Raw genomic sequence first — 21,405 nt, forward strand, 5'->3', positions numbered from 1 at the left:
GAGGCCTAATATTGGAGAGCAAGAATGCAAGGTAGAGAGGCAAGAGGTTTTGCAAGAAAGGAGCCTCGAATGGAATAAAGTGATAGATGTTGTGAAGCGGAAGAGGAAAAAGAAGATGGAATGATGATTATCCTTGTTGACAGTTCCAGAAAACTGGGTCAAAATTCCTCCTGTGTCAGATTCTGTAACTCACGTAGGGGTTGCGAGTTTAAAAGTAGATGGTTGCAGTTTCTGTTTGTTGTTTGTTGATGTTGAATAATCCGTATTATTCATACTTTTCAATTACTTTACTTTTTGTCAGTGCATCTATCAATGAGCCTATTCTTTTCTGCGTCTTTGGCTGTGTCATATAACATTGTTTGAACTGGGTGGCCCTTAATTAAATCTGATTATTATGCCAGAGTTGTGGTTAAGTTAATGTCAAAAAAACAAGTGCCGTATGAAGACTTGTATTGTTCTGAGATGACATTAAAGTTCATCTGAGGTCAAGCTGTTCATTCTGAAAAGGCCATGTAACAGCAAGCTGTATTTTAAGTTGTTTGCTTTACAAGTCATTAAGTCTGTTGGATTTCTATTGATGTTTTTTACTTGAAAATGATTTCTCTGTCATAGCTAACCATAATCTTTATAGATCATCAGCTAAGTACTATCTCCCTGGCTGCAGATTTTTATGGAACTTGATCTGATAAGATCTGAGGATCTGTGGTCTGCGTGTGTGGGTTTAGTGTGTGATATGCTATTTCTATCATCCTCTACTGTTGTGAGCTATTTAACTTGAATTCACAGAACCTGTTACATATTTTGCATCATCTGTCAAAGGCACCGTCCACTTGTGAATAAAATATTTGAAATGTAAGATGTGAAAAGGAAAATAATTTATTTAGTATACACAATACGCATCAACAGTTTAATTCAAGTTTCTCTGATGAGCAAAGCAAAAATAATTACAGTAACATCACATGCATTTTGACCTTATTACCATATTCATATAAGGTTATATTACATTAGAACAAATTCATGACATGACAACACAAGTCTAAGCCATATGGGTAACATTTCTTTCTGGAGGTCTTTCTGTCTTCTGGCGTTGTGAAAACTAGTACCATGCCAAAAGAACTGAGCCCATAGATGATACCTGAAGTAGCCACCATCTATGGAATTCAGTTCTCATAGTAGAGCACTTCTTATCGTTTGGTCTTCAGGAGCCTCGTTTTCATTTGAAAATGCCTCCCATCGAAATCCATACATGACTGACAACAATGATGTTAGTTTGATTTTGTTTACTACAAAACAACAAAATAATTCCCCATTTGCAGTGTGTATAGTAATGAGATAAAATAATAATAATAAAAAAAAGCCATCTGTAACCAGTAAAATCATATTAAAAGCAATATAACTGGCAGGAAAAGAGTGGCAAAGCGAAATTGAATGCGCAGTGCCTTCAGTTTTACTCACTTGTGAACTTCCTATTTCTTGAGAAAGGCTGGGTGATGATGAGTTGATAAGGTCAGCTATTACTCCTCTAACACATGGTGGAAAATTGAGCAAGAGGTCAAGAGGAGTGGCAATGGATAAACTTGATCTTAAAAATTCATTTGGAATAGTCCAAGGTGTCAAGATAATTTTTCAATAAAGAACGTATAACATCTAGTTAAAAACATTTGATAGGTTGTGGGGCATTTATGTCACCTGAATCGTCTTAAAAGAAAATGAAAATGAGACTTGCCACATGGAATTTGAATTGAACTGATCCAGTTCTGCCATGAGACAGAGCCAATGGAGAGCTTCACTGAAGGTCATCTGAGGAATCCAACCATCCTCTCAACTTAAAATTCCTGAAAATGGTTCACATACTGAAATGAAAGTCAGTCCTCGGGGCTGATACAAGCCTCGAATCAGATCATAGTGATACTGCGTTGGTCAAGGCATGAAATGACTCATCAATTATAGCCATCCACTCCCATGAGGAAGAACTTTGGGCCAGTACGATCACTGACATTCAGCCAAAGTGATGTATCTTTGAACCTTCCAAAGTTGGCCGAGTTTGCTATTAACTATTTGATCCATAATGTAGGACCTCTTCCTCGATCTCAAAACAAAACTGTTTAAGGCTTGAAGTCAATATTGACAGTGAGAGTACAGTGAAACAATTCTTCAGCATTATCTCAGTTAACTCTAGTTTATTCAGTCAGTGGGTAGGTTCCTTTGGGATACACACACAGTGCAGCACCAGAGATTTTGTGAGGAAGGCCACACCTGAATGTGTTCAGGAAACTCCCATCTGCCCAGCAGTTGGACCGGGAAACAATCGTTTCCACAGTCTATTACAAGACAATAAACCTTGTTCTTCACCAAGTCTTATGGCCTACAGACCTATTTTCACAAATATCAGATTTAATAATACAATATAAACAAAAACAATCAATTTCTGCCAGTTCGCAGAACATTTAGAAGTTGGTCCATTTCCTTTGTTACATTCAACTACTTTAAAATTTTCACACACAATTCTCATCAAAAGGCTCTAACCTATTTGTAAAGGTAGTTATAAAGATGTGATACTTTAGAAAAAAGAATACCCAGCGCCCTAAAAAGAAAGTCAAACAGTCTGAGGTAATTGTTACCTCAGTACTTACCACAATCATTCACTGATGAGCTCACTTCCCAGATCTTGGATATACTGTTTTAGAAATACATTCCCTCATAAAAAGCTTCCCAAGACTGTGCTCTTGCGAACTGAAACTTTCAAATACATCAGTGCTCCCATCTCAACAGAAGATGTCTTAGTGTTGCATCAGCAGTAAGGCTGTCCAAACTGAATGCACACAAGCCATTGTGTGATTCTCTCCCCAGTTCACCTGCATGGTCTGCTTGCTCTCCCATGTCCTCCAAGTCCCAAGGAAGGATACAGCATACTGCCTGACATTCAGAGCAAAGAACCTTAAATACCACCACCTTTCACATCACACAGCAGCCTCCCTCCCTCTGTTTTTCATGCACTCCCTCCGTACGGTAAGCCTGACAGTCACTTCCCAGTAATAAGGAAGCAGTGGGAGTGAACACCACGCCCCCTCACAGTGAATCAACACATAATAGTTTCTGAGGAAAACCATCTGACCAGCCCTGCCCCCTGTTCCAATAAAGTAACCAGGGGAAAGGCTGCGTCTACTGGAGGAACCAGGAATTCCCCCACAGGCCATGAACAGCTGTCGAGAGACGAGATGATGACGAAGCGGACACGGTGGAGTATGATGGGCAGACATATGCAAACAGAAACCCTGTTTGGTATTTATGTGTGTGTGCGTGTGTGTGTGCGTGTGTGTAAGAGAGAGATAGTGTTAAACGCTACAGTATATTTACATAAGGAAATGGAAATTCTGTCCACACTGTGGGTGTTGAAATGCACAGTCATGTTTGAGCGGGTGACACAATGTTTCCAAGAAAAATAGTTTATCTATGTTGAATAATATTTGTCAGTATGCAAAGTGTATTATTTGCATCAGGGGTATATTTAGGATAAGGTTTATTCGTATTTCTTTGTGGCTGAGGTCATTTATTAGGGTAAGAGTTTGATAGGGGTCTATTCAATAATACAGCCTTGGTAAAAATGTTTACTCTGTGGTCATGTTCAAACAGGACAGTGATGTGATACTGAAAGCGTGTTGTATCAGAGAAACGTGGCAAGCCTGGACCAGGAAGGTTAGACCAGTTTTCTTCATCAACCAACTAACACTACGTCTAAAAAAAAATCATTGTTTGCTAAGCCTGTGTAAACCCTTCAATTTCCTTATCTTTTTATTTACCCAGTCACTCAGGTATGAGAAACTAGTCTCAACTGGCACCTGACTGGATATATACTTCCCCCAAAAAATCCTGCCTGCTGTATTCAATGAATTTCCGTAAGCTGAGCAAAAAGGGGATTCCACACCCAGTTGCTCACCTCTCAAAACAATCTGGTTCCCTTCTCTTTGGAGGATATGCATCAGCACAAATTCCCAAAATGTCTCGTTGCATCACAGCACGTCAGACCATCCTTTGAGACCACAGAAGCACATCTACAGCATACAGTGAATGCTTGTTTGTTTGTTTGAGAAAACAGATAAGGTAAAATCTCACTAGACCGCGAGGATCCATTATTAAAATGAGAGGTACAGAGACCCCATAAAATCCTACCATTGATGTTCAGTGACTCTAGAATCCACTTTCAAACTACATCCTTGGGCTGGTGGGATAAGTTGCAATTGACATTTTGCGCTGGACTTCAGAAACAAGCTGGGCTTTCATGCTGCTGTTTGAACACTGGGGAAATCACTTGCAAAGGTCACTGAGCCCATTTCCTTTCTTTCCTCCCCATGCATCTAAAGACCTGTAACAGCCCCTTTCAACTGCTCTTCAGTTACTGGCAGGCATATTCAAATGTCTATATAGGAAGTGAGAGACGGTGTAGGTAACCAAAGAGCAAATGGAAGATGAAACAGCATCTTTTATTCTAGCACGTCTTTGTACCATTTCTGTGGTAACATACACAACTTAAATACAGCAGAGTAAAAAGATTTCATTACAAATTCTGTATTCATTCATTTCCTGTAATTTTCACAACTCTCTACAAGGTGTGGTGTTTTTCCACAACCATTTATATTGATCAACGTAGTGATTAACCACACCTTTTGATTCTGGGTTCACAGTCCATGACAGTCCTCAGTTGAACTCATTACACTTCTGCACTTTCCAGAACATCCACTTTTTGCCCGGCTGGTATACATCAAGTTACAGAATTACAGTTACAGAGAGTAGACTGTGTGAAGGCACATACTGTTATGTAGGACCGCTTAACTAATTCAAGAGGTCTTTACCATTTTGAAGCGCAGGCCCACAACATGTCTCTTAAGTCCTTCTTCCATATCCCACAGGTGATTTATAGAGAAAATACCCTTCTGCTCCACAAAGTTCTTGAACAAGTGTAGCCCACCTCCTACGCCAAAATAGTGGGATTTGGTGGCCAGATATACAAGTCCATCTGGTGCCAGCAGTCTGTGCAGGACCTCATGCAGTGCTGGGTAATATGCTGTGTTGTAGATGGTCTCTGAAGTGAAAACAATGTCATATTTGGGAGCCGGGTCCTCTTTCAAAACCAAAGCAAGGAACGTGGTCCAATCACCGGAGAAGAAACGGCACCTGGTCAGTGATGTGTGCTGGGATGGAGCTAAGGCTCTCTTTTTTGGTGGTGGCTCATCATCATCCCTTGCCTCCTCCTTCTCCTTGTCCTTTTCTGTCACTGTCTTCTTGCAAACACCGTCTTTATGTTTCTTTCCCTTACCCTTCCCTTCTTCATCTTCCTCACTCTCCACATCATCCTCATGGCAGTTCAGCAGTACATTTGGTAATGTGAGCTGTTCAATAACTGTGCTGTTATAATCTTGGAAGTGGACCTGCCTGGCTCCTCTTCTCAGAGCCAGTATTCCCAACAATCCCGCCCCACAGCCCAGGTCCAAAACCCTCTTCCCCCCAAAAGTCTCTCCATCTTTCTCAATCAGCTCCAGAAGGTCATAAGTGCACTCCCACACCTTCAGCCCACCCTCATAAACACCAGAAATGAGATCAGACCTCTGCTCAGCAGTACGAGAAAGAATCTTTTCCCCATCTTCTCTCTCTGAGGCTGTCTTCTCAAACACAGTCTCATTCAGGAAGTGGAGAGGAGGAAGCGTGCCAATGGTGACTGTTTCAGGGACAGCATCCATAAGGAGCAAATCTGGATCTGATGATGGATGGTGCTCTTTGGCCAGTTTTACCGGCTCTGCTGGCTTGTCACTATCCTCTGTCTAAGAAACACAAATAGCATGCATGGTTAGGATACAACTGTGACAGCTTTGTTATGTATATGTCTGAGTGCTTTATTCTAAGAATATGTCTGCTATGTGTGTGTACAACTGTACCACCAGGGAGTTAGCAGGGTAGCATTTGTATAAAGTGACGTGAGGTAAACATGGCTGAGTTGCGTTGGGCTATCTAATTTAATAAGCTGCAGCTAAAAGTAACTATTTCAGGATATTTAAGATATGAATTACCTTTGATCTATCGTCACTTAACTAGAAATAAACGGCATTAAAAACCTCGCTACTCACAGATTTAGCTGCATAATCTGGCTTTCCATTTTGCAACTCCTTGCAGTCCACGTCGTCCGGACCTGTTTGTACATGTACATCGAAGTTAAAACTAAACGACATGACTGACAAAATGTGGGAAGCTTGACGAATTACACTGAATAGTTGTCGGTTTTCTGTCGGCTGCACGTGTGCGAGGCAAGCGGACTCGCATGCGTGACAGCAGCGGGATAAAGAACTACAAACCCCGCGATTCTCAAAAACAACCGCCGCAACCGACCCACAGCTTTTTCCTTGTCGCCTGAGCACATTAAAATGTTCTAACTGAGGCGTTTACATGATATTAGACCGGGGTTAAATATTATACATGATGGCAACTTAAGGCACAAAACAAAACAGTTTTTTTAGTGTGTCAAAAATTAGCATCCAGTTCCTGACTCAGAGTACCATGATGCCTTTCGCCGGTGACGCATGCGCAACAGCTGCAGCTCAAGATTCAGGGATCAGGGACTGTCAAAAGCTATCTTGTCCAGCTCCCCTTCGTAAATATGCGGCAATTGCCTTAATTTCTCCTCGTTCTGACAATGTTGACTGGAGGTTTGGGCTTCACAATTTGCGAGCAGTCATAGAAAAGTGAGTATTTGTTTGCAGAAATCTGAAATGTGTTCTGTATACTGAGGCGCAGCCCCAGCGTCAGTCATTTGAATGGAGAAATGTGATGCTTAAACAATAGATATTTTGGAGCCGTGTGGAGTCTGTGAGATTACAATCAGAAATATGTATTGCGTACAAAATATTTCATACAGTTCAGGGGTTTCATACGGTGATCACCATTGCTGATTATAAAGTGTCTTTCTTTAACGTTGTTTGATGCATTGGAGCTAAATATTACTGTTGAATAAGGTAAAGGTGTTCCCAGGGATTGACCCTCTCACATAAGTAAGGCGGCTGCAAACCAGACTCCACCCTGTGTGTTTTGGGACACTGGAATGCAGAATAGCAAGACTGTCTTTTGTCATGGGGGTTTTTAGCCTTTACCCGCATGTTTACAAAGACACATGTGGCATACCAGCCTATAGTTTTGTACATATACTGCTAGTTATCTCTAATTTTTGAGTCGTTAAGCACTTTGAGTGATCTAGTTCACCTATCTTGAACTATAATTTTAGCTCTGCATCATAAATACTGAAAAGTGTCCTCTGGCAAAGGCTGATGTGATCATGGAGGTAATTTAAACCACCACTGAACCCAGGTTTAGTGACTTCCAAATCGCAAAGTTGCTTGATTGAGATCATTTTTGATTCTTTATTTCTTAAATACTTGACAATAAAGAGGTGTGTCTTGTTAAGAAGCATCTGTCTGTCAACTTGGCTGCATGCATGCTCAAGAGGGTTAATCTCATGCACCCTCATGAGGCCAAGATTCGTGTAACTTTGAGTCCAGTCAATATTATCTCACTTTTCTTGCAGCTGTGTGCATATCTCAGATGCATGATGCGGTGGTGGCCTAATTTCCACTTGCTGCGCTGCTTGCGGCTGCGGGTGTGCACCAGAAGAGGACGGAGCAGGCTGCCGCTGTGGTTGAGGGAGATATGTGCCTATGTGAGACTGTTAGTCCGGTCACTTTACTTTAACGCCCTCACCGACTCCGATGTAGTCTTCGACTCAGTCTTTGAGCCAGTGTTCTGGACTGTGGATCATGTCACTCGCTGGTTCGGGATGGTAAGTGTGTGTCTTTGTACCTGTGTCTTTGTACAAGCAGGTGATCCATTTTTTCCTCTATGAAAACACATCTCTTTGTCTGTCCCCTGTCCCTGACTTTTAGGTGTTTGTCTGTCTTGTGGTGATACTGACCAGCTCCATCGTGCTGATAGCTTATGTGGTTCTGTTGCCTCTGGTCCTCAACACATACTCCCCAGTGTGGATTGCTTGGCACCTTTGTTATGGACACTGGAACCTTGTCATGATCGCCTTCCACTACTACAAAGCTACCAAGACCTCCCCTGGATCTCCTCCTACAGTAAGAAGTTAACTCAAAAGTACCCGGAATGGCCTATAAATCATACCAGTCTGGATACCAGTCTTGAAGTCTGAATGCAACACAGAGGTCAATGTCTATTTTTTTTTTTTTTTTTCAGGTAAAAAATGACATTCCATTTGTATCTGTTTGCAAGAGATGCATAATTCCCAAACCAGCCAGGACACACCACTGTGGTATCTGTAACAGGTTAGGCAGTGTCATCTTTCATGTTCCCTGTAATTGACTTTTCATCAGTCGCTTGTGGATAGCGGTATGCCAACACAGATAACAGACTGATTTTTTTTTTTTTTTTTTTTTTTTTGCAGGTGCATTCTGAAAATGGACCATCATTGTCGTATCCTTCAAGCTAAAAATGTTTGCAGTTAATTTCAAATTAATTGTTTTTCATGAAATATCCACAATCATGAGTTTAGATGTGAAAATACTTGGGAAATGCTCCTTAACCTTAGAATTTCAGCCTGGTTGAATAACTGCGTAGGACATTTTAACCATCGCTACTTCTTCTCCTTCTGTCTCTTCATGACTATGGGCTGTGTTTACTGTAGCGTCAGTGGCAGAAACCTGTTCCTGGATGCGTACAATGCTCTTGAGGTAAGACACCAAATCTCAGGTCACACTGCTGGACTTTTGTTTGTGGGCCTTCTTGGTGTTTGTCCCTTGTCTGCCTTGTTGGGGTATATCTGTATTTTCTCTCCTCCTCTCATGCCTTGCTCTCTGGGGCTTAGTTGTTTCCTGACTGATGTTTTGCTGTCTCTGTCTTTAACACTGGGGTTTGTGTATCTGGATTGCTTCATAAGCGCTTTAAGCATATGGATATGGAAAAGCCAGGGGTACCGGTGACAGGGATGGGACTTCTCATAGGGATTCTCCCCCCTGGTCAGGTACACTCTCAAAAGCACACACACACCAAACTCTATCAAGCTGGTACTTTTTTTATTAGCTGGTAGTTGTGTAATGTTTGTTTTTTATGTTTTTGTTAAGACCAATTATCAGACACCTCCACCTCCTTACACCTTCAAGGATAAGATGATTCACAAGAGCATCATCTACATGTGGGTCCTTACCAGGTAAAGTATTAGTCTTTTCCAGGCAATTTTACTGAATAACACTGCCTGTCTCATAAAACACGTTTGGCAGGTTAGTGAGCCAAATTTGCGCTAACTCTTGGACTAACATACTGTACAGCATGTAGTTGAAATCCACGTGTCCGAAACAGCCGGGAAGTGAAGAAAAATTGAGGCAAAAGTATATCTGTATCTGAATTCCCTGATTTGTATAATGCAGCTTTGAGGGGATGTCAGGATCTCAGGAGGAATTAAGCCCTGTCCTGTCCTAAAAACAGCTTTCCAACCTGTAAGGATTCCAGGTTTGTTTAAATATAGTGGAGATTAACTGTCTATAACCAGGGGTATTTTATTATCAAAATGGTTTAACATCAGCTTTACAAGGTACTCAGCTTTCATGATTAGAACTAGTTCATGCATTCCAATACCCACAGATCACAATTTGATAGGTTTTTATGGATAAGACCTCCTTCTTTCCTGTTTGAAAACTACAATCCCTGCCTATTTTCTGCATTCCTCATAACTTCCCCAACCTTATATCTTATAATGTGCACTGTGACAAGCCGCAATCACAGCACAGTGTCTTATATGTGTAGCATGCCTTCAGGGTGGACGCCATTAGGCATAAGAGGACAGCCATAGACTTTAATGTTGACCCAGTTGACTGGCTACCTTTTGATTTAGTCAGAGGACCGAAGCAGCCTCAAGGGGATTAAAACTAAACTTCAAACAGCTCAAAATAAAGTAGTCAGATTGGTAATGAACCTTAGCCCTGTGATTGACATTAGAAAATATTGTAATGGGCCAAGGTATTTCAAGAATTATTTTATGCTTGTTAAGGACTCTGGGACACAGACATAGCGTCATGTAGATTCAAGGTGTGTTCTGGGCGAAATACCTTTCTATGTAACGCAGCTAAAATCAAGTCAGCCTTAGGTTTAAACATGCATTTGGGGGAATGGTTAATTGACCGAAAATGAGAGAATGATTTAGACATGTATGTGGGTGTATTTATGTAGGTATGTGAGTAAGGATGTGTGTATGCACGGAATGAAGGTGAGTGTGCTCGGAGGATGTTATGTTGGGTGCGCCTAATGAAGCAGCCACACAGAAGATGGGAGTCACCGCTTTGTTGGGTGTGTGGGTGTGCCTGGTGAGGTGGCCTGCTGGGTGTATATGTTTATTTATAGGGCTGTAATAGGTGCCTCTCTCTGTAATTTTATATGTATATGGAAGAAATTGTTTTTAAGGATGTAGTGATTTTTATTGTAGCCTGTGTGATGGTTCGTGGTACCTCAGTCATCTGTGACTTGTCTGGCTATCTTTGTCTGCCTTGAATAGTGGACCACAATGGAAATAAGTTATCCTCGACATTATCAATGAATATGTATTTATTGTGGTGTATGGCATTATATGTATTCCCAGCTTGCCATCATTAGGTATTATGAGGCCAAAAAAGATCAAAGATACACTGACGACACCAAACTTGTTTTGTGAGACAGGCTTTAGGTCGTGTTGCCACTTGTTGTGCACTGCACTGTGCCATTTTATATTTCCTTTTATTACCGTGCCATGCTGATGACAATCCAATGTTGTTGATGTTTTCAGCACAGTGGGAGTGGCCCTGGGTGGTCTGACTATCTGGCATGCAGTTCTCATATCCAGAGGTGAGACCAGTATAGAACGCCACATTAACAACAAAGAAAGAAAGCGCATGGCGAAGCGGGGCAAGGTGAGCATATTCACTCTAATGTGCATTCACGTCTTGAAACTTGAAGGCTTATATCTACGACCCACAATTCCCCTCTCAAAAGAAATTACTTCTCTGGGTTAAGGTGAGAGTTTTGAGAAGTTTTATTCCTCATCTCTTTCTTTGTCTTTCACCCCATCAGCTGTACAAAAACCCTTTCAGTTATGGGCGACTAAATAACTGGAGGATCTTTTTTGGTGTAGAGAAGAGAAGGTGAGTTTCTCTCCTTTTTGTTTATAGATAACTTCCACACTTAATGCTGCTCTATCCCATTAGCTTGTATCAGCCCTGATTTATATATATGTAAATATATATATGCAAACATATTACTAACTTATGTTTCACTTGTTTTGTCTCCAGCCACTGGGTGACACGAGTTCTCCTTCCTTCGGGACATGCCCCATATGGTGATGGTCTGACGTGGGACATCTATCCAGTTAAAAAGGACATGATGCCTGTATGACCCTTGCCAAGATTCCTTTCAGGCATCGTCTGCTTCCAGCAGCCTTTGCCCTGTCCAGCCCGCTGTGGTCATTAGATCTAGTTGGCTATAAGGGTCCTTGTATGGGGGTAGAAACTGCTCCTTACAAGTGAAGAAACAGGGTTATGTAAGCCTTCAGTACCTCAAGAACATGCTGTGGAGTAGACAAGTGGGCCTTGTTTGATTATCTGGAATATTAAGCAATGAGAAGGCAATGTGTCATTCTCCACTGGACTTTTTCTGGGCGAGTCTTACGGCATGTCCTTTATGACTTGAAGCAATGTGCTGATGATGAGTTTGATATTTTTATAAACCTCATATATACTGATTGACATATCAGACTGACGGACTGACATATCAGTGGACTGTAAAATAACCATCAAGGATCAGTCACTACATTAGCATTTTTTGAAATAGACATCAGACTGATTGAATTATGATTCACTGCTTGTTTTTCTGAAAGTTAATCAGAACCAAAGAAACAACCCAGCTAACGTTCGGGCCAAAACCATTTCTCTTATATCTTTATGCATCACAGCCACTACATGTAGAATAAACTGTATTTCCAGCACTGAATCCTCATGTTTACCTCCCAACATCCAAGAAAAACTGCAGCACCATGATCATTTACTGTTTATCTGTATTTTGTACATGTCAAGTTAAAATATCTTCATAAATTGCTTTATTTAAATAATTTTACGTGGCGTGTTTTCATTAAAAAAAAAAAAGCCAGACAGATTACATATAATATTCAGTCACAATTTGGTACGCCAACCTTGATACAATTTTGAAAAGGTACTCTGTCATTGTGAAGAATAGGCGCGTATGCCTGCATCACTGCCTTGTATTGAGAGTCATTGTGTCCGAGGATCATTTTATAATACCAATCAGCCAAATCCAGCTCTGCTGTTACGTCACAGTTTTGCGTAGACAGACAGACACACAATCAGCCTGTCAGTAGTGTAGTGGAGGATTAACTAGGTTGCACGCCAACTGATGTGCAGATTCATACATGTATTAGGTTCCAGAGAAACGAGCAGACATAATCAGTGGTGGAGGGGCATGGACTGTGAAATTAAGCAGATGAACATGAACAGATATCCACCATTTGAGCAAGCAAGAAGCCAAAGCAGTAGACCTAAGAGTTGGTCACAGAATACTAAACACTGAATAACTGATCTGCAAAATACATTTTAGATTTTTCTTAAAACATAAATATAATGTTTTGTACTAAATGAAGTGTTTGAAGAGAAAAACAGTGGGAGGTGGTGTTGGTGTTAAATGGGAATGGAAGAAGAAGCGGCAATACATTGGAGGAGGAAGAGGAGAGAGATTAAGGGCTAACGGCCAATTCCCAAATCTCACTCATCCTGCCACCCCTCACTCCACCCCCACCACTCTGTGTCGCTGAAGCACACACACACACACACACACACGTTAATACTCAGTCTTCCAGCAGAGGTCAGATTTCAACAAGTTATGTTGGTATCTGATGAAAAGACAGGGACATAGTTGTTTCAGTACCTGACCAGTTTAGCAGAGGATTTTCAGGCATAATAATAAATCAACAACATCAGCATTCCAATATTTGTATGCTTCAAAATAGACTCTCTTAATCCATGCAGGCTATTTTTCCTCACTGAATGTTCTCTACCTGTTTGGTAAGAGCAGAGTGCCTCCTGGTCCAGTACTTTCAAAGAAACATGTTTTATACACAAGTGTTACGGGCTTGAATGTTTGATGACATTGGCTAGTTTATTAGTTGGAGATATATATATGATAAAATTGATATGTTATTGATGGTGTGTGTAGGCTATGAAATCAGACATAAGACCCTATAATGGAGAACAGAAGGATGTCACAACAGTATAAGGTGCAGTTTAATGGACAAAATCTGACTACACTTTACTCTATCTGGCTTCACAAAAGCACAGCATAAGGATATTAATGTAGAAGGACATCACAATTACAGTGGTAGACAAAAAGGATGTGAGTAATCATACAATACTAGAGTGTAAAAATTGCAAGAAACATGACGGAGATTTCCTTCCCATGCAAAAACAAGCGAGTGTTTTTCGTTGAAATTAAATCTCCAGAGGTGGGAATATCTACTAACAATAGTAAAATAATGTGTAACCAAATGAATGACAGCTGTTGTAGGAAGCGAATGGAGATTTTCACGTTGCTACTGAGAGTTGCTTCTCATGAACCAAGCAGCTGAGTTTGACCTTTTACGTCTGGAAATACATTTCTGTGTAAATTCCAGGGTAAAACCATGTGAGATCAATTTTCTTCCTCTTTGCTCCCTTTGGATTGTGGCAATTTCCTCGCCTGTTGCCTGAAATGACGTCAAACCCGACCAGACTGGAAATAAGGTCGGTCATGTATTTCCAAATAAAACCCCTGTTGGTGATCCTTTTTTACAGCAACAATCTTTCTGGGGTCTATTTTCCAGCTATAGTCTCTCTCTAAAATTATCCTAATAATCACACTGAGCATTTTGATACAATTTTGTGTTCCTGGCAGCAAGCAGCCAATCAAGTGCAATTATTCTGTTTTTTTATTTTGAAGGCAAAACGTCTGATCGCTTGAACTTGACGCAGGATGGGAACAGGTCTGGACTGCGCATGCGTACCTCGTGAAGGGGATTTAACTGGGACCGTGAGAGCATCCTGTGCGGGTGAGCTGCACTCCCACTATTATAAGGACCATAAAGTTGTCAATTTCACGTTTTCGGATAAGTACATAAGATTGCTCAGGGCAAGGCTGTTCAGACTGGACTCGTACCACTGAGTGTCTTTCCTTGTAAGGTGACTAAAGAGGGCTGGTTCCTCTGTGAAGCTGCTGACTGTCTTCTGCTCATCTCGCCTGGCTCCGGTGATAACTTTTCCTTTGAAGCAAGCTCGGATGTGGCAAGCAAACTGCAGACGAATGCATAATTTAGCGGACTGGATTTCGGGTAGGCAGTATGATTCATATTTATTCGCAGACACCATGAAATTACAACGGCAGCAGCCTGTGGGCCTGCTGTTTAATTTACACATTTAGCTGTCCCAAATAATACCAGTAGTGAATGTCGAAATGAGCGGCATAACATGATATATAGGGGCGCATATATCTGGTGTCACAGTGTTGGGACAGAGCCTGATGGAAAATCAGAGCGTGGTGGGCAGGGGGGGATCAGGCGCGTGTCCATGTCAGCTGGCTGTACACGTGACATAAACATCCCAGCCTGCCTGACCTTATGGGAGCGAGCCTTGCTGAGCTGTCACACTCCTCATCATCATACATTATGTACTGTATAAGGCAGTTAATTTTGCATCATCATCATCAACACCATCATCATCCACAGCCACAGCATGTTTCATATCTATCTATCTGTCTATCTATAATCTTTTGAAATATATAATCACATATAAAAAATATAAGCATGTGCACTGATCATATGGCATATTTTTCATGACTTTTTGTTTGGTATGGAATTTAGGGACAGTCATGGGAGGCTGTGTGGGGAGGAATCGCATGGATAGACAAGGGAGTGGCCGAAGCTCTACAAGGAGCAAAAAACGTGGAGGTAAGAAGCTGAGCTGTAGAACTGGCCTGTCAGCTGTGAAAGGCCAACACAGTGCTTTTTATGCACATTAGAAAAGTATGAGTTTGTGTACCTGAGAGCCACGCTAAGCCAGAAGATCTGTCCTCACAAGGTTTAGGCATAAGGACCGTTGACCTTACACCAGAATCTGATTTCACATAACCTCTACGCATGCACTGTTGCGTGGATGCCGCTGTCATTCTGAGAGCTTATTGTCTCAGGTGTGAAATGTTTCATGCCTCACTGCTTAACCTTGTCTCTAATCTCCACCTCGAAGGGAGGGGACAGGTGGAGCTGCTCTGTTTATATAAACACTGTTACAATCCACTCTGAGTTAGAAAGTGGCAATGCACTGGGCTAGATTGCCATTCATAATGCATTGATAACAGCAAAGGCCTGCACTGAGAGTTTTCACATCAAAGAATGCGCTATTTTGAACATTTCTTTCCTTATGCCTACATGCAGATGGACATAATTCAGTTGTAGCACACACACAACTGCTTAAAATACATCCCTGCTTGTGCCAGGTCTTTTACAACTGAGAAAAGTTAGTACAACAGCCTTCTGCTGCAGCACAGTAGTATCTGTCTGACCATACTACAGTCAACAAACAGACATCCATTCATTAATAAATCTTCTAATCCTCGATGTCCTCAGTTTGCCAACAGCCAAACAATGGACCACTGTGTAGCCAGGTGATGGAGATGTGCTCCACTTCCAGCAGATTTTTATAGTCTGACAAGGGTTTACTGTCTCGTAATAGCTCGACCATCTTGCCTTTGGGTATTTCTATCTCCTGCGTCTAAACAGAGCTGATAGGATTAGGCTTTTGTAAAGAGGCTCCCAGCTCTTGGACGCTCAAATGACTCTCGTCTGATTCTGCACATATTTCTGTCCATTGAGCCTCGTATTTTTGGATAGCAACATATTTGTTGTTAGAAGGGATAAAAGTGGCCTGAGTGTGGTCATTTTTAAAGAAGTGGGGAAGTGTCACAGCAGTTGACTGAGCTCTGAGCCTGCACATCGTGGGAATCTGGAACACTTGGTTGAAGTTTTTGTGTCCTCATTCCTGCAGTTGAGGCTTGTGATTTAACACAGCAGGGAGTATAGCTCCTCTGGGTCAGTCTCTCTTGGACCTTCTTTTTGATGCTGACTTTGGATCTACTCTGACTCACACCAAACTCTGGAACCAGCCTGATTCACATCAAACTTCATAAAACGGAAAAGCTATGGGAGTAACTAACTCCAGGGAATACAGCTACTATCATGCTGACACCCCCATTAAGGTTGTGCTGAAAAGTAAGTATGGGATCAGTGAGGGGAAAGATTTTTTTCTGTTTTCAGGTCTGCTAGACATAATGTGTTGTGCTATTGTTATTGTGCTATTGTTGTTGTGTTTTTTTATATTTTCTCATGTAGTTGCCACTTTGCAGCTCAGAGTTTATTTGTGGATTGGAAACTAATTTCAGGAAAGGAGAATGAAAAAGGTTAAAAACACAGAAAGGGAAGAATTTGGGACAATCTAAGCCATAGTTTCATGGACACTGAGACTTGCTTTTCAACAATAAAGATTTTAGAGATACGGGTGCAGGATTTATGAGAACTAAATAGCTGGATGTGTTTGAGTGACATATTAATGCAGTCCTCTGAAGGCTAATACACCCATGCAACTCGACTTAATGCTCCCACAATGTATATGCAGGTAGACTATTATTAATGTTATACTGGAACAGAGAGGGAATGCTGAATCATAGAAAAGATTGCAAAGATTTTTGTCACAGTTTACACTGCACACAGTCAGTGATGAAGACGACTAAGGTGCTGCAATTATGAATTTGGGAAAAGATAAAGAGTTCGTTTAAAGCCTTTGCTTGTACTGACAGATGCAAGACAGAAATTTAGGTTATTTACATCCATGAGTATGCAGATACATACAAAAAATGCACGTTTGATAAAGCCTACGTTGTGACCTGAAACTCAGGTCGTTGTCTCATTGCTCTGTATTACAGCACACTGGCCCACATTGTTGATTGTTTTGTGTCTGCGTACTATAATAATGGTTTCTGCACTTCATGCCAAACATAGTTAATAGACCTTGTAATTTTTCTTCATTTTCTTTTGCAGCTACATAACGTCGTGTACTGGGTAGCTGGCAAAGCTGTGCCAAGTTTTGGATAAATTTAGGATATGTGATTAGACCATACAATAGATGATTCATCATAAATTTTGGTTGGATTTCTGTTTGCTTACTGTGGAAGACTTGTATGAGTCTTACTGTTTTTTTATTTGCCATCTTTCACTGCCCAAAGAGCGCTCATCTCCCCAGCCAATGCCTTATGGGATAGAGGGAGATAAATCGCGTTATGTGGAACCTGATTACTGCCTATAATCCACTGGTGTGTGCTTGTGTGTGTTTGTGTCAATGTCAGTGTGCGCGTATGTGTTACTGGTTACTGCAGTAATCCACAGCACTATAAATAATCACTTTGATTTTCCTTCTTCTGTGAATCAAAGTGACTTTCCTGGGACTCTGGTACACTGCACTCCATTATGTCTGCCAGCACTCAGGCGAAACAGAACGGAAAGACCTATAAGTGGTGAAAGGGGTGTGTTTATGTGCACTCAGAGATCTGACAAAGAGCACTTACTCAAACTGTATAGTGAATAACATAATGTTGAATATCACAGGTGCGCGAGGGTGTAAACATCCTGTTGTATAAGTTGTGTTTACTAATACCCGGCTGAAGTAGGGGCTTCCCTTAGGGTCTTAAGATTAGCCTAGCTTTTCTATCCTTCTCTGACCTCCTTGGTGTTGACATGAACTGAGGTCCATAAACATATCCAGTAAGTGATATGGTGTTTAGCTTATCTAGGATTTCTTACAGTGAATGTAGTGGAGCAAACTCTTAACGAGACTGGATGTCGCGATATTGTGAGTTATATAATGCAGGACTATTGTTCTATCTCTTGTGAAATTCTGTCAAATTATTTTCTGATTCATCGTCTAAGTGTAACCGAATCAACTGGTGACCTGTGAATTACGCAAACATGCTGTCTGAGGCGTCTTCTTCATTCACTCGCACCCGATGTTACAGTAATGGAAGGAGCTTAGACATTCTTACAGCAGTGGGTTTGGGACTTCAGCCAACCTGGCAACCAAAGTAGATGCTAAGCAAGTTTTCTTAGAGCTCCATACTAAGATGGAACAGAGATTTATCTTTGTTGGGTGTTACTGCCCTGATCCATTTTAACTGTTACTTTGTGCTATTATGTAATTATTTATGTTGTGTATATCCTCTTATGCTATGAATAAATGCTTAGTTTTACTTTTTATAGGCACGCCTCCAGGAGTCAATGACTTCATGCCGTTTTTCTCTGTAAGGAGATTTCCCTTGAGCCATAATTTCTTATGCTCTGTGGAGATCTGACAAATCACGTTGCTTGCAATGTTTGCATTTGAACACAGACCAGGAAACGAGATGAGAGAGTTATGTCTTACATGTCAAACCATCTGTGTGGATGTGGCACAAAGCACAGAAAAGATTTTAGTGCCTGATTGCCTTCAGCTGAGTCAGGAAAGTGAATGTCTTCTGTCTCTTTCACAGGACGGAACGAGCCCCTCAAAAAGGAGCGTCCAAAATGGAAGAGTGAGTATCCCATGACAGAGGGCCAGCTGCGCAGCAAGAGAGATGAATTTTGGGATACAGCCCCAGCCTTTGATGGAAGAAAGGAAATCTGGGATGCACTCAGAGCAGCAGCCCTTGCTGCAGAGAGCAATGACCTAGAACTAGCACAGGCTATAGTGGATGGAGCCTGCATCACACTGCCTCATGGTATGAAAACACACACCACACAGATATGCACATACACACACACACACACACACACACACACACACACACACACACACACACACACATGCAGCATAGTATTCTTAGTGTTATCTTCCATGCAGGAGTGGAAATGTGCTTGATCCAGCTTTTAATCTTGAACTGTCAGTGTCCTTGAACTTATAAAGAGTCAACACATAATTCACATTTGTCAATCGCAAAATGTGAAGGACAGTTTATAGAATCCCATGTATCAGTTGTTCAGAGATTACTGCTGTAATAGTTACATAATAGTCGCATTGCAGCATGACCACAGTAGATGGATTGGTACTCGGAAAGCCATGGCAAGGCTGGATGGGGGGAAAAAATCCTCTGTCAGTGTGTATCTGGGCATGTGCAGGGGGGATTTTTGTATTCCATGTTCTTGCTAGTCCAAGGATGTTCCAGATGTAGAGAAAATATATAATGGCCTCATTCCTCCCTCTAACAAAATTGAGTTATGAACAGCAGGAGTAGAGAAACAGTACAGTCACTGATAGTTACTATTTGATGGAAAGCATAAGTGACGCAGACGCTTAATTTGTTCTCTCCCTCCTCAGGCTCTCTAGCAGAGAGTTATGATGAACTGGGCAACCGCTACCAGCTCCCAGCCTATGCTTTAGCCCCGCCCCTCAACCTCATCAGTGAAACTGCCAATGAGAGCGAAGCACCTGAGCACACAGAGAAACAAGCTCCACCCCCTCCGACCAAACAGGAGTTCCAGCTGCGGGTGCGCTTGTCAACAGGTAAGAAACAGCCGGCCCCGAGGTAAAGGTCCATTCACATCCAGAACTATTAACATAAAACAATGATATGGTAAATACAACTTCAGTGCTCCCACTACAATGTATAAAAAATATATATGTTCATAACGACGTTTTTCATTCGATATCAGAGCATTGTTATAAATTCACAGGCACCGATCAAACATGTTTAACCAGAGAAATTTCTAAGAAATACTGGGGCAGGAGAATTCAGTATTGTTTTCTGAGTTACTTCATACAGATATCACTGTTGTATGAATACATTGTTGCATCGTTACAATGCATTGTTACAGTGTATACTTATGGTTACAGTTGTAAATGGATTTTATTGCCTGGTCCTGGTCCCCAAAACACTACACAATGACCAAATAATTTATTAAAATTTATTTTTAAAAATTGAAATTTCTCTGATTTTGCCTGTTATAAAGCCTTAATTACATGTCACCCAGTTTTCTCATGTAGATTATGAAATCTCAGCTCATCTAATCCAATCTAGGCTAGGGACTAATTCATCATTCATGATTTTAAGTGTCTCTCAGCGTGTTCAGGAATCAGTATGAAACTAATTTACGCCTTATGGCTTTCCCAGGCAAGGACGTGCGTCTGACAGCCAGCATGGCGGACACCATCGCCCAGCTGAAGAAGCAGTTGCATGAACTGGAGGAAATTGACTTGGCCCATCAAAGGTGGTTCTTTGCTGGGAAACTCCTCACCGACAAAACCCGTCTCCAAGACACCAAGATCCAGAAGGACTTTGTCGTCCAAGTCATTGTCAATCCAAACCCTCCAGTTACAATCAACTGAGGGGAGAGAGAGTGAGGAGAATGAAGTGAAGAGAGAGGACGTTCAGAGAGAGTGGCAGGAATGGGGCGTAGAGCTCGAATTTATTTAATTTTGTGTACATTTTTATAAAATGTTTGCTTTTGTATTGCTCCTTTTTGTATTTTTCCTGCCCCGCCCTCAAAATGAACTAAAAAAATACAAAGCACTGAAACACTTTAGATGAAATGTAGAGTCCTGAGATGTACATCCCCATGTCTGTCTGTCTGTTTGTCTGGATGGTCATCAGTCTTCCTCAGTAAGCCATACCGACTCACAGCCCGTTGTTTACATGTGTTCTCCTTGTCGTGCATGTTTGTGCTTATACTCATTGATATACTGAACTGGTCAGCCAGTCGATAACGCCATTCTCTTTTTATGATTTCTGTTGTTTGATTCAGTATGTGGGAAGGCAATGACAAAATACTGTAATGAAAACACAACGTAAATATTTGTTTCCATGTGTGCCAGTTGATCGTGTAAATATGTACATTTGTTAAATTAATGTACACAACCTTTTCCAATCACAACTGTAAATGCATAATAAAGACACGGAATGTAATGAAGGTACCTTTTTAAAAGGTGAAAAGTAGATGATTTGATTTATTTTTATTTCATCACTCCAAATACAATTTGTTTAAATGCTGTAGTTTTTTATGTGAAATATGATGTTCACTGTATTTGACTAAATTGTGAATAAATATTGTAAATTTAAATCAAATTTGCCTTCTTGGTACTCACTATGCCGCCGTATGTGTTTTTAAGGAATATTATGATTTTTTTAAAATTAAAGTTAGAGCTTATGCTTAACATTTTGTATGCATGGTACAAATGGATACCAATGGGACAGTTTGTCCAAGCTCTCAAGGACACGTGACTCTTGTTGTCGGCTGGACAGCGCCCTCTAGTGGTAAATAACATGGACGAC

At 41.1% G+C, this 21,405-nt stretch overlaps 3 protein-coding genes across 5 annotated transcripts; 2 read left to right on the forward strand and 1 right to left on the reverse strand.

Annotated features, from left to right (window-relative positions):
- Window positions 1–4,447: 4,447 nt before the first annotated feature.
- Window positions 4,448–6,475, reverse strand: mettl18 (methyltransferase 18, RPL3 N3-histidine). Its single transcript, XM_030070869.1, has 2 exons — window positions 6,120–6,475; window positions 4,448–5,816 (listed from the first exon to the last, which is right to left on the reverse strand). Exons 1-2 carry the CDS (start codon window positions 6,219–6,221, stop codon window positions 4,836–4,838), a joined length of 1,083 nt encoding a protein of 360 aa, XP_029926729.1. The 5' UTR covers window positions 6,222–6,475; the 3' UTR covers window positions 4,448–4,835.
- An 81-nt stretch (window positions 6,476–6,556) lies between these two features.
- zdhhc16a (zDHHC palmitoyltransferase 16a) lies at window positions 6,557–12,127 on the forward strand. 2 transcript variants are annotated; one of them, XM_030070867.1, is made up of 11 exons: window positions 6,557–6,731; window positions 7,568–7,819; window positions 7,923–8,117; window positions 8,236–8,324; window positions 8,444–8,472; window positions 8,596–8,729; window positions 8,936–9,019; window positions 9,120–9,205; window positions 10,811–10,934; window positions 11,095–11,165; window positions 11,313–12,127. In XM_030070867.1, the coding sequence occupies exons 2-11, from the start codon at window positions 7,589–7,591 to the stop codon at window positions 11,413–11,415; spliced, it is 1,146 nt and encodes a 381-aa protein (XP_029926727.1). In that variant the 5' UTR covers window positions 6,557–6,731; window positions 7,568–7,588; the 3' UTR covers window positions 11,416–12,127. The 2 variants fall into 2 exon arrangements, with proteins under 2 accessions (XP_029926727.1, XP_029926728.1); XM_030070868.1 differs by lacking the exon at window positions 8,936–9,019.
- Window positions 12,128–14,080: 1,953 nt separating this feature from the next.
- ubtd1a (ubiquitin domain containing 1a) lies at window positions 14,081–21,198 on the forward strand. 2 transcript variants are annotated; one of them, XM_030069990.1, is made up of 5 exons: window positions 14,081–14,392; window positions 14,921–15,007; window positions 18,631–18,858; window positions 19,455–19,640; window positions 20,248–21,198. In XM_030069990.1, exons 1-5 carry the CDS (start codon window positions 14,341–14,343, stop codon window positions 20,460–20,462), a joined length of 768 nt encoding a protein of 255 aa, XP_029925850.1. In that variant the 5' UTR covers window positions 14,081–14,340; the 3' UTR covers window positions 20,463–21,198. The 2 variants fall into 2 exon arrangements, with proteins under 2 accessions (XP_029925850.1, XP_029925851.1); XM_030069991.1 differs by lacking the exons at window positions 14,081–14,392; window positions 14,921–15,007 and adding an exon at window positions 15,804–16,324.
- The last annotated feature ends 207 nt before the right edge of the window (window positions 21,199–21,405 follow it).

Source organism: Myripristis murdjan, chromosome 15, assembly GCF_902150065.1.
Source record: "Myripristis murdjan chromosome 15, fMyrMur1.1, whole genome shotgun sequence".
NCBI classification, from domain to species: Eukaryota; Metazoa; Chordata; class Actinopteri; order Holocentriformes; family Holocentridae; genus Myripristis; species Myripristis murdjan.